General features: G+C 39.7%; 1 protein-coding gene across 1 annotated transcript; it reads right to left on the reverse strand.

The window, feature by feature from the left end:
* Window positions 1–470: 470 nt before the first annotated feature.
* wu:fc23c09 lies at window positions 471–5937 on the reverse strand. The gene is made up of 3 exons (XM_063008439.1): window positions 5874–5937; window positions 3695–4724; window positions 471–1572 (listed from the first exon to the last, which is right to left on the reverse strand). Exons 1-3 carry the CDS (start codon window positions 5935–5937, stop codon window positions 471–473), a joined length of 2196 nt encoding a protein of 731 aa, XP_062864509.1.
* Window positions 5938–13427: the final 7490 nt, after the last annotated feature.

Raw genomic sequence — 13427 nt, forward strand, 5'->3', positions numbered from 1 at the left:
TAATTTTGTAATGAATAATGAAATAAAAAGACAGATGTTTAACAGTTATGACATGGTAGATATTTGATGCATTATTTTGTCTGATATTTGTGTCCTAAGTGGCACAGTTGCTAAGGAGCTTGTGTGTAGCAGTTACAGAATCCTGGTTTTGATTCAGCGATTTCTGGAAGGTTTTTTGCTAGATTGCTTTGTGCATTGGGAGACATGTGGCTCCAACAAAACTTGAAATGAAATAAAATTAAAGTAAATAAAAAGATAAAAATGAAGATAAATATACTGTCTTATCCGAATTATAAGCAAATTAGTGAATGTGTTGCTCTTCAGTGAACAGTAATCTTAACCAGTGTGTATTTCTGCTAATTCTGGGATGGACTCCAGATAGATCACAATCTTGACTAGAGTAAAACAGTTAGTGAAGATAAAGGAAGGATTAAATAAACAACATTTGCTCTCCATGACTATTTGCTGCTTTAGTAGAAGTGCACAACCTGAAATCCCCTTAGACAGCTCAAAGTTAGGCTGTCCAGCCTGGTCAAGTCTAAAAGATTGTTCTCCAGCTGCACCTTCACCAAACGATTTTTGGGGTCCTCAGTTTGTTGGACCGAACAAAACGCATCTCGAGGGATTGTCTGAATCTTGTTATTGTTGAGGGCAATGTACATAAGCCAGGCTGGGAGCTGACGTGGGACCTGATGCAGCATGTTGTGGCTAAGATCCAGCTGGTACAGCAACGGCAGCACCCGAAACACTCCAGGCACAACCTTGAAGATCTTGTTGCGTGCCAGGCCAAGGTGCTCCAGGTGTGGCAGAGACAGTAATGCGGCCTTGCTGATGCTAGAGATGGAGTTCCCTTCTAAGTTAAGTATCTTTAGAGTGTGTGGAAGGTGGCTAGGGACTTGTTTCAAAACATTCCCTTCCAGGTTAAGACTCTCTAAGCGGGTGGCATTAATAAACGCGTCCTTTCCTAAGCCCTTGTTGGTCAGCTTATTGCCGCTAAGGTCCAGCACCAGGAGCTGTGCCTTGCCTTGAAAAACTCCTGCCTGGAAGCGTTGAATAAAGTTGCCACGAAGGTAAAGCTCTTGAAGGCTAAGTGGTAGGTGCTGGGGGATGGAAGTGAGACTGTTGTGCGAGAGGCTGAGAGTGCGAAGACTACTTAGTGGTGAAAAAACTCCATCAGGGATCGAGGATGAGCCACTCTCTAAACTGTTGTTGCTCAAGCTGAGAATGAGCAGCCTTGGACAGCAAGACCAGACAGTTTCTGACATAACTTTCAGTCTGTTCCCATCAAGACGAAGCTCCTCCAATGAGACCGGCAGGTCAGCAGGGACACTCTGGAGGAGGTTCCGCTCCATATAGAGCCTCTTTAGAGCCTGTATATTCTCAAAGGCACCCTCAGTGGAACTGTCTGTCAGACGGTTGTTGCTGAGCACTAGAAATTCCATGGAAAGGTATTCAGAGAAAAGCCCCAGTGGAATTCTGTTAATGCGGTTGTTCATGAGGAGGATGTAGCGGGAGTTGTATGGAATGCCATAAGGAATATTTTCAAGCTCTTTGTCTGAGCATTGCACCACCCTGTAAAAACAAAGAGTCTTTTAAGATCGGTTTTAGTTGACAGCATGCTTTTTACAATAATTATTCATTTTATGTGAAGTGTCATCTGATCCAACAATATTGTATATGAAGTTTAAATAAGTGATTTGTACATGCAGACAGTAATAGCATTTAAGACTTTATTCAAAAGTTTATTTTTAATTATGTGACATTTCTCAGCTGTTTTCCTCAGTCACCTTTTTTAACTGCAAAGAAAATTCATGTGTCTGTGTGTTGTTTTACCGGCTTGTCAAACCAATTTTTTGCTGTATAAAAAAAAAAGTAAATAGTAAACTTACATTTTAGAGGAGGTAAACTTAGAACCTAGTCAGTTCTGCACCTATTCCACATTCCACAATGTATGATGCTACATCTACACTTATCAGCCATAACATTAAATCCACCTCCATGTTTCTACACACATTGTCCATTTTATCAGCTCTACTTACCAGAAGCACTTTGCAGTTCTACAATTACTGACTGTAGTCCATCTGTTTCTCTGCATGCTTTGTTAGCCTCCTTTCATGCTGTTCCTTAATGGTCAGGACCACCACAGGACCCCCACAGAGCAGGTATTATTTGGGTGGTGGGTCATTCTCAGCACTGCAGTGACAATGACATGGTGGTGGTGTGTTAGTGTGTGTTGTGCTGGTATGAGTGGATAAGACACAGCAGCGCTGTTGGAGTTTTTAAACACCTCACTGTCACTGCTGGACTGAGAATAGTCCACCAACCAAAAATATATCCAGCCAACAGCGCCCCATGGGCAGTGTCCTGTGACCACTGATGAAGGTCTAGAAGATGACCAACTCAAACAGTAGCAATAGATGAGTGATCGTCCCTGACTTTACATCTACAAGGTGGACCAACTAGGTAGGAGTGTCTAATTGAGTGGACAGTGAGTGGACACGGTATTTAAAAACTCCAGCAGTGCTGCTGTGTCTGATCCACAACACACATTAACACACCACCACCATGTCAGTGTCACTGCAGTGCTGAGAGTGATCCACCACCTAAATAATACCTGCTCTGTGGTGGTCCTGGGAGAGTCCTGACTATTGAAGAACAGCATGAAAGAGGGCTAACAAAGCATGCAGAAAAACAGATGGACCACAGTCAGTCACTGTAGAGCTACAAAGTGCTTTTATATGGTAAGCGGAGCTGATAAAATGGACAGTGAGTGTAGAAACAAGGAGGTGGTTTTAATGTTATGGCTGATCAGTGTATTTTGACCCATCAGGCTAAATAAATAGATAGATACTCATATAACTTGTTTTTTTTTTTATTCTTATTGTACAATTACAAAATTCATCTGTGTCCCAAGAATTGCTTTGCACCCTGTACCACCAATTTATTTGCTGTATCAAGTGAAAGTAACTCACAATAAAAATAATATTAAATGTGTTATTATTTATTTATTTGTCCTAAAGTGTTATATAGGGCCAGAACTCTTGAGTGCAGACTTTTTCCTCCCCGTCACTGTGGCAACTGAACTTAGACACGATCTATTATGTCTATCAAATCACTGCAAAATGTGTTTAATTATAGAAGTAGTTTGTACTATTTATAAGCCTTATTAAGAAAACACATATCTGTAGTAAGGAGCTTTCGGGTTAGGCTGAATGCTAAATTAATTATTAGTGCTCAATCAACAACCAAGGCACAATGTGTAGTCTTTAAGAATTATTTCACATTCACCCTCCTCAATTTTTCTTTTAGCTAAATTACATATTACTTACACCATTGTCTACTTGTACAGAAGTAGAAAAGTATTTACTGAGGAAGCACTTATGCAAGTTGCTTTAGATAAAAGTCTCTACTACATGCTGTAAATGCTTTTGGCTTTTATTGAAGGAAAAAGAATCTCATAATTAATATTGGTCTTAAATTGGGTTTAAACAAAACCTTAAAGAGTAAGATATGATCGGGTTTGAACTTGCTGTAAATTATTGGCTCTGTTTACTGAATGTTGAAGCAATCGTGTTAATCACCACACTCTATTTCATCTGCTGACCAATCTCTGTTTACAGCCTGTGAAATAGCTGCACTAATAGGTGTCACATGTGAGGTCTCAAACATACAGAAGTGTTAATTTAATACGTACCTCCCATAGCAGTTGCAGTGTGGTGGGCAGTAGTGATCTTCAAAGTAAGGGAAATGTGACCCAGTGGTCACCTCATGTTTTTCCTGTTTTATCTTTTTCATCTGCTTCACTTTTTTCACAGGCTTTGTATTGGTTTTCTTTTCTTTCTTTTTGGGTTTTAGTTTTATCATCTGTTTTTCTTTCTTTTTTGCATTTGGATGTTTGCTTTGTGGCTTGGGTTTGAAGATTCTGGGTAAACTTGTGACTGTTTTGCCAGCCCGAGCTGTCATCGCTGTTAGAGCAACATCATCTGTCTTTTTGGGGTGGGGTTTGGAATTGGTTTCAGTCTGAGCCATATAGGAGTCATCACTGGTGCTGTTTACATTGCTCAATGGACTGTATGTTATTGTTTTAAATGAAAAGTGATTTGGTTCAGTGGTGGAAAGGGACATATTTTGGTCTTTAGCTTCAGGGTTAAACTTAATAGCAGATGAATTTTGTGTTGTAGTAGACGAAGGTGAAATTGTGGTGGGTGAGAAAGACTGAGAGAAGTGAGTGGTGGGAGAACTGCTATTCTGATTAAAAATTGGATGAACTGTTGGTGGTGAAAAAGATGGACGTCCATCCTCGTTCTCTTCCAGGGAGGTCTCCTTTGTTAAATTTGAATTTTTAACCCTTTTATCAAACATGTTAATTTGTTTTTCATCTCCAGTCTTATTCACTCTCATAACGAACACTGTCTTGTGAGCCACTTGTTTCCCCTGTTCTTCCTCTTGGCCTGTTGTATCCTCATTATGTCTTCCCTGCTCCTCTATTAATATTTTCTCCTTTTGCTGTAGAAGTTTATGTTTTTCTTTCTCCATGTTCATGCTGTGTACAGTGTCTGTCTCCTCATCTTTTTTAATTGTAACAGTGATCTGAGTTCCAGGCTCTTTTTCCCATTTTAGCACTTCTTCCTTCACTGCATGATGAGGATGATGGTCATCAGGATTCCACTCAGTCCAGGTCTCACCCACCAATGAGGAATTCTGCAGCACTGATCCATTCAGACCTGTAGATGATTATACACATTCTAAAAAACTCTTACACATGTAACAAAAGTATAAATGGTATTAAAAAAAAACCAATTAATCAGTTTCAGCCACACTCATTCCTAACAGGTAAAAAAATCTATCATGCTTCCAATTTTATAGAAATAGTTTAGGGAAGCATGATTATTGCCACCCACAAAAAAAACTCCAGTGGCCTACACAAAGCCCTGATCTCAACCTCATAGAACACCTTTGGGATTAATTGGAATTCGATTACCAGCCAGGTTTTCTTGCCAGCATCACTGGACTGCAAAAGTGTCCAACTTAGATTTTAGTCTGTAAAACCTTTGATGTAAAACCTTTTTGATTAACTTACCTAAAATTTGGTTTGATATTAATCCAGGCCATTATATTAAACTAACATATTGTGCCTATGCTGAAAGTTGAGCAAATATAGTTACATTTATGTCCTTATATACAGTCCATGCAAAAAAAAATGCATATAAATTTGACAACTTGTATTTGACAGCAGGTAGAACCTACTCTAGCAGGCCACTTAACTGTCACATATTACCATTAACAGGGACAGTGGTAGCCTAGAATCTTCAAAGCCTAGAGCTTTGGGCTATCACTCGGAAGATTGCCAGTTCAAATCCAGGCTTTGCTATACAGCCACTGTTGGACCCATGAGCAAAACCCTTAATCCTGTCTGCTCCAGGGGTGCCACACAATGGCTGACCCTGCGCACTGACCCCAGCTTCCAAACAAGCTGGGATATGCAAAAAAGTAATTCATTGAACTGTACACTTGTATATGTATATATGACAAATAAAGGCATTCTTCTTCTACTAACGAATAAGCCCTTTTTAGTCCCTAAAGGATCCCTGAGGATATGTCAGACTTTTTGATTTTTCATCTCATTATTTGTAAACAAATAGCATGTTCAATAAACACATGATAAGAACAAATGTTTGTGGCTATTCATTTAGGCAAAATGTGTTTAAATGCAATTCTCATTAGTCTTTGTTAATTTTATGGATTGTGCTGGTCAAACAAACTAAATTCCATAAATCATCAAAAAGTTATTCCATTTGGGTCTCAGTTGATAAGTCAAATGTACAGGAACCAGATTTATTTATTTCTCTCTATGCAGATGTTTTAATACTTACTTGGCTGAAGCACTAAAGTCCTAGCGACCTCAGCAAAGATCCAGACCAACAAAATTATTCTCATTTTCCTTGGCACAACTAAAGAGGAGAGAGAAGGACCACATAAACAAGCTAAATCCTGGCAGCCCTGAGAAACATGTTTTCCAGCAGAACTTCAGTATGACCAGAAAATCATTTTGAGCATGCTGAAATAACTGCAGATGCACAACATTACTGACATTTTCTATCAGAAAGTCTGAACTGATGTAGAATCAAAGACTGTGAGTAAATTCATTAATTCAGTAAGGTAATTATTTCAAGAATATACAAACTGTGAAACTGTGAAACATCTGTAACAGCGCTTACCTGAGTTGGGTGAACTGATATTTAAACAATCTGTACTGGCCCTTGTCTGTGTTCTCGAAGCAGAAGAGACATTCTGGCCTTTCCTGCTTCATGGATTGTGCCGAAAAAACCTCAAACAATAAATGAAGAGCACATATATCCTCTCTGACTTACACCCAGCAGCCACTGATACCCATCATGAGATGTTTTCACACAAACACCAAACTGCAAGAATCTCCAGGATCAATAGATGTTGATGAGGATTGTACAGAGAGGTCAAAGGTTACTGAGGTCATTGTTTACCTTTCCTTTGCAACTTCCTGGCACTAAAGTCACTAAAGTACTTACGGACAGGTCTGTGACCTTAGACCTTTAAGTAAGACAATGAGCTGTTTCAAATATAGTAAGTGCACATTTACCTAAAAAACTCTGGGTCGAAGTTTCATGTGAACACTTATGACACCTGATAGAAACTGACTGATATACATGAGCAAGACCTTGGTCAATTATATGTAAGAAAAATGAGCTTCAGAAATAATGTCAAATTGAAATAAACTTTAATAAAATAGAAAAATGTAATGTAAATATAAAAAAGTAGTAAGTCTAGTTTTTATCTTAAGCAGCAGTTACCTTGCCATCTCATTTAATTTTATTTATTTGTTTAATTATGTTGGTTCTGGAGCAGCTACTAAATAGCTTTTAACTTGGTAATGTTGGTCCTGATGGTAGACATTGCACATACAGGGGTTGGAAAAAATAACTGAAACACCTGTCATTTTAGTGTGGGAGGTTTCATGGCTAAATTGGACCAGTCTGGTGGCCAATCTTCATTAATTGCACATTGCACCAGTAAGAGCAGAGTGTGAAGGTTTAATTAGCAGGGTAAGAGCACAGTTTTGCTCAAAATATTGCAATGCACACAACATTATGGGTGACATACCAGAGTTCAAAAGAGGACAAATTGTTGGTGCACGTCTTGCTGGCGCATCTGTGACCAAGACAGCAAGTCTTTGTGATGTATCAAGAGCCACGGTATCCTGGGTAATGTCAGCATACCACCAAGAAGGACAAACCACATCCAACAGGATTAACTGTGGACGCAAGAGGAAGCTGTCTGAAAGGGATGTTCGGATGCTAACCCGGATTGTATCCAAAAAACATAAAACCACGGCTGCCCAAATCACGGCAGAATTAAATGTGCACCTCGACTCTCCTGTTTCCACCAGAACTGTCCGTCGGGAGCTCCACAGGGTCAATATACACGGCCGGGCTGCTATAGCCAAACCTTTGGTCACTCGTGCCAATGCCAAACGTCGGTTTCAATGGTGCAAGGAGCGCAAATCTTGGGCTGTGGACAATGTGAAACATGTATTGTTCTCTGATGAGTCCACCTTTACTGTTTTCCCCACATCCGGGAGAGTTATGGTGTGGAGAAGCCCCAAAGAAGCGTACCACCCAGACTGTTGCATGCCCAGAGTGAAGCATGGGGGTGGATCAGTGATGGTTTGGGCTGCCATATCATGGCATTCCCTTGGCCCAATACTTGTGCTAGATGGGCGCGTCACTGCCAAGGACTACCGAACCATTCTGGAGGACCATGTGCATCCAATGGCGGTGCCGTGTATCAGGATGACAATGCACCAATACACACAGCAAGACTGGTGAAAGATTGGTTTGATGAACATGAAAGTGAAGTTGAACATCTCCCATGGCCTGCACAGTCACCAGATCTAAATATTATTGAGCCACTTTGGGGTGTTTTGGAGAAGCGAGTCAGGAAACGTTTTCCTCCACCAGCATCACGTAGTGACCTGGCCACTATCCTGCAAGAAGAATGGCTTAAAATCCCTCTGACCACTGTGCAGGACTTGTATATGTCATTTCCAAGACGAATTGACGCTGTATTGGCCGCAAAAGGAGGCCCTACACCATACTAATAAATTATTGTGGTCTAAAACCAGGTGTTTCAGTTATTTTGTCCAACCCCTGTAGGTTGGTCTTAATATTTTATTAAATTAAAGGTAAACATAAGCTAAGATATACGTATATATATATATATATATATATATATATATATATATATATATATATATATATATAGACCAACATTACCAAGTTAAAAGCTATTTAGTATATATATATATATATATATATATATATATATATATATACAGTGTATCACAAAAGTGAGTACACCCCTCACATTTCTGCAAATATTTTATTATATCTTTTCATGGGACAACACTATAGAAATAAAACTTGGATATAACTTAGAGTAGTCAGTGTACAACTTATAGCAGTGTAGATTTACTGTCTTCTGATAATAACTCAACACACAGCCATTAATGTCTAAATGGCTGGCAACATAAGTGAGTACACCCCACAGTGAACATGTCCAAATTGTGCCCAAAGTGTCAATATTTTGTGTGACCACCATTATTATCCAGCACTGCCTTAACCCTCCTGGGCATGGAATTCACCAGAGCTGCACAGGTTGCTACTGGAATCCTCTTCCACTCCTCCATGATGACATCACGCAGCTGGTGGATGTTAGACACCTTGAACTCCTCCACCTTCCACTTGAGGATGCGCCACAGGTGCTCAATTGGGTTTAGTCCATCACCTTTACCTTCAGCTTCCTCAGCAAGGCAGTTGTCATCTTGGAGGTTGTGTTTGGGGTCGTTATCCTGTTGGAAAACTGCCATGAGGCCCAGTTTTCGAAGGGAGGGGATTATGCTCTGTTTCAGAATGTCACAGTACATGTTGGAATTCATGTTTCCCTCAATGAACTGCAGCTCCCCAGTGCCAGCAACACTCATGCAGCCCAAGACCATGATGCTACCACCACCATGCTTGACTGTAGGCAAGATACAGTTGTCTTGGTACTTCTCACCAGGGCGCCGCCACACATGCTGGACACCATCTGAGCCAAACAAGTTTATCTTGGTCTCGTCAGACCACAGGGCATTCCCGTAATCCATGTTCTTGGACTGCTTGTTTTCAGCAAACTGTTTGCGGGCTTTCTTGTGCGTCAGCTTCCTTCTGGGATGACGACCATGCAGACCGAGTTGATGCAGTGTGCGGCGTATGGTCTGAGCACTGACAGGCTGACCTCCCACGTCTTCAACCTCTGCAGCAATGCTGGCAGCACTCATGTGTCTATTTTTTAAAGCCAACCTTTGGATATGACGCCGAACACGTGGACTCAACTTCTTTGGTCGACCCTGGCGAAGCCTGTTCCGAGTGGAACCTGTCCTGGAAAACCGCTGTATGACCTTGGCCACCATGCTGTAGCTCAGTTTCAGGGTGTTAGCAATCTTCTTATAGCCCAAGCCATCTTTGTGGAGAGCAACAATTCTATTTCTCACATCCTTAGAGAGTTCTTTGCCATGAGGTGCAATGTTGAATATCCAGTGGCCAGTATGAGAGAATTGTACCCAAAACACCAAATTTAACAGCCCTGCTCCCCATTTACACCTGGGACCTTGACACATGACACCAGGAAGGGACAACGACACATTTGGGCACAATTTGGACATGTTCACTGTGGGGTGTACTCACTTATGTTGCCAGCCATTTAGACATTAATGGCTGTGTGTTGAGTTATTTTCAGAAGACAGTAAATCTACACTGCTATACAAGCTGTACACTGACTACTCTAAGTTATATCCAAGTGTCATGTATATAGTGTTGTCCCATGAAAAGATATAATGAAATATTTGCAGAAATGTGAGGGGTGTACTCACTTTTGTGATACACTGTATATATATATATATATATATATTATGGCAAGCCAAACAGGAAATATATAGCAAATGCTGATATATATGGAATGAAACTTGATATATATATAATGAAACTCGATATATATATAAAGAAACTTGATATTTATATAATGAAACTCGATATATAATGAAACCTGATATATATATAATGAAACTCGATATATATATAATGAAACCTGATATATATATAATGAAACCTTATATATATATAATGAAACTCGATATATATATAAAGAAACTCGATATATATAATAAAACCTGATATATATATAATGAAACTCGATATATATATAAAGAAACTCGATATATATATAATAAAACCTGATATATATATAATGAAACTCGATATATATATATAATGAAACCTGATATATATATAATGAAACTCGATATATATATATAATGAAACTCGATATATATATAATGAAACCTGATATATATATAATGAAACCTGATATATATACAGTATATATATAATGAAACTCGATATATATATAATAAAACCTGATATATATATAATGAAACTCGATATATATATAATGAAACTCGATATATATATATATATATATATATATATATATATATATATATATATATATATATATATATATATAATGAAACCTGATATATATATAATGAAACTTGATATATATGGAATGAAAACTACCCCCCAAGCGCAATGCAAAGGTGTTTGTGTACCTTTGGTCATTAGTTTTTCACTTCAAATCCCAAAATTAAAAAGGTTTCAGTTTTCAGTTTCGTTTCAAATAACAAACAAACACACATTGATAATAATAACGACATGATCTGACCCCTGTTCTGACTTTTGTGTATAAAACTAACTGCTTCCTCACTTTAATTTTTTGCAGATAGAGCAAATATGTGCACGTCACAAATACAAACACAAAAGTCAGAACAACAGGACGCGTCGTTATTATTACTTTTTTAACACTTGTGTTTGATTTACACTGTCTAAACAATAATATAAGCATGTAAGCGCATGCACGCGCATGCGCGTTTATTTCCAATTGAACTGATATAAATGCTGATTTCGGAAAATTAAAATACGAGCCGTTTGTTTTCAATGTGTGTTTGTTGTTATTTGGAAACAAACTGAAAACTGAAACCTGGAATGTGAAGTATAAAACTGATGATCAAAGAGCTTGCTTTGCGTTTGGAGGAGCAATGAGGAAATCGGGGGGTCCTAGCGCCTGCCTCGTTTCATTCAAGTTTCATCATATACAGTGTATCACAAAAGTGAGTACACCCCTCACATTTCTGCAAATATTTCATTATATCTTTTCATGGGACAACACTATAGACATAAAACTTGGATATAACTTAGAGTAGTCAGTGTACAGCTTGTATAGCAGTGTAGATTTACTGTCTTCTGAAAATAACTCAACACACAGCCATTAATGTCTAAATAGCTGGCAACATAAGTGAGTACACCCCACAGTGAACATGTCCAAATTGTGCCCAAATGTGTCGTTGTCCCTCCCTGGTGTCATGTGTCAAGGTCCCAGGTGTAAATGGGGAGCAGGGCTGTTAAATTTGGTGTTTTGGGTACAATTCTCTCATACTGGCCACTGGATATTCAACATGGCACCTCATGGCAAAAAACTCTCCGAGGATGTGAGAAATAGAATTGTTGCTCTCCACAAAGATGGCCTGGGCTATAAGAAGATTGCTAACACCCTGAAACTGAGCTACAGCATGGTGGCCAAGGTCATACAGCGGTTTTCCAGGACAGGTTCCACTCGGAACAGGCTTCGCCAGGGTCGACCAAAGAAGTTGAGTCCACGTGTTCGGCGTCATATCCAGAGGTTGGCTTTAAAAAATAGACACATGAGTGCTGCCAGCATTGCTGCAGAGGTTGAAGACGTGGGAGGTCAGCCTGTCAGTGCTCAGACCATACGCCGCACACTGCATCAACTCGGTCTGCATGGTCGTCATCCCAGAAGGAAGCTGACGCACAAGAAAGCCCGCAAACAGTTTGCTGAAGACAAGCAGTCCAAGAACATGGATTACTGGAATGCCCTGTGTCTTGGTCTGAGACCAAGATAAACTTGTTTGGCTCAGATGGTGTCCAGCATGTGTGGCGGCGCCCTGGTGAGAAGTACCAAGACAACTGTATCTTGCCTACAGTCAAGCATGGTGGTGGTAGCATCATGGTCTTGGGCTGCATGAGTGTTGCTGGCACTGGGGAGCTGCAGTTCATTGAGGGAAACATGAATTCCAACATGTACTGTGACATTCTGAAACAGAGCATGATTCCCTCCCTTCGAAAACTGGGCCTCATGGCAGTTTTCCAACAGGATAACGACCCCAAACACAACCTCCAAGATGACAACTGCCTTGCTGAGGAAGCTGAAGGTAAAGGTGATGGACTAAACCCAATTGAGCACCTGTGGCGCATCCTCAAGTGGAAGGTGGAGGAGTTCAAGGTGTCTAACATCCACCAGCTCCGTGATGTCATCATGGAGGAGTGGAAGAGGATTCCAGTAGCAACCTGTGCAGCTCTGGTGAATTCCATGCCCAGGAGGGTTAAGGCAGTGCTGGATAATAATGGTGGTCACACAAAATATTGACACTTTGGGCACAATTTGGACATGTTCACTGTGGGGTGTACTCACTCATTAATGGCTGTGTGTTGAGTTATTTTCAGAAGACAGTAAATCTACACTGCTATACAAGTTGTACACTGACTACTCTAAGTTATATCCAAGTTTTATTTCTATAGTGTTGTCCCATGAAAAGATATAATAAAATATTTGCAGAAATGTGAGGGGTGTATTCACTTTTGTGATACACTGTATATATACAGTGTGTATATATATATATATACAGTATATATAAATTATGACTTTAAAACTCAGTAAACCTTCAAACTGGGGTCTGAGATAGGGTGGAGGACCTTCCAGGCTGTTATCAGCAAAAGGTGCAAAAGCCAACATCTGTCCTAATATGGGGGTGCATCAGTACCCACGTCATGAACGAGTTGCATACGTCATTGATGCAGAGACGCAGATCGGGAAATCAAGGCCACATCTATTCTTGGAGACTCCATGATTCTTTCAGCAAGACAACCCCAGGCCTCATTATGCATGTTACAACAGAATGGTTTATAGACGCAGAGTGGATGTGCTTGACTGACCTGCCTGAACTCCAGATCTCTGTGCCCTACTAAAAACACATGATGCATCATAAAGAAAAGAATTAGACGTTAACCTGGGAACTCTTGTACCAAGCAAGAATAAGCCAAAATTCCACTCGCAAAACGGCAATGTTTTAGGATTGTGTTGCAGGCATCAAATTCTAAATTTGTTTATATTTACAAATTACATTTGTTCAGTGTAAACACTGGGTTTTTTTTTTTTTTTTTTTTTCATTAAGTGAAGTCCAGATATTGGGTGTATACTTTTTAACAAGGGTAAAATTGGTG

Source organism: Trichomycterus rosablanca, chromosome 1, assembly GCF_030014385.1.
Source record: "Trichomycterus rosablanca isolate fTriRos1 chromosome 1, fTriRos1.hap1, whole genome shotgun sequence".
Classification (NCBI taxonomy): Eukaryota; Metazoa; Chordata; class Actinopteri; order Siluriformes; family Trichomycteridae; genus Trichomycterus; species Trichomycterus rosablanca.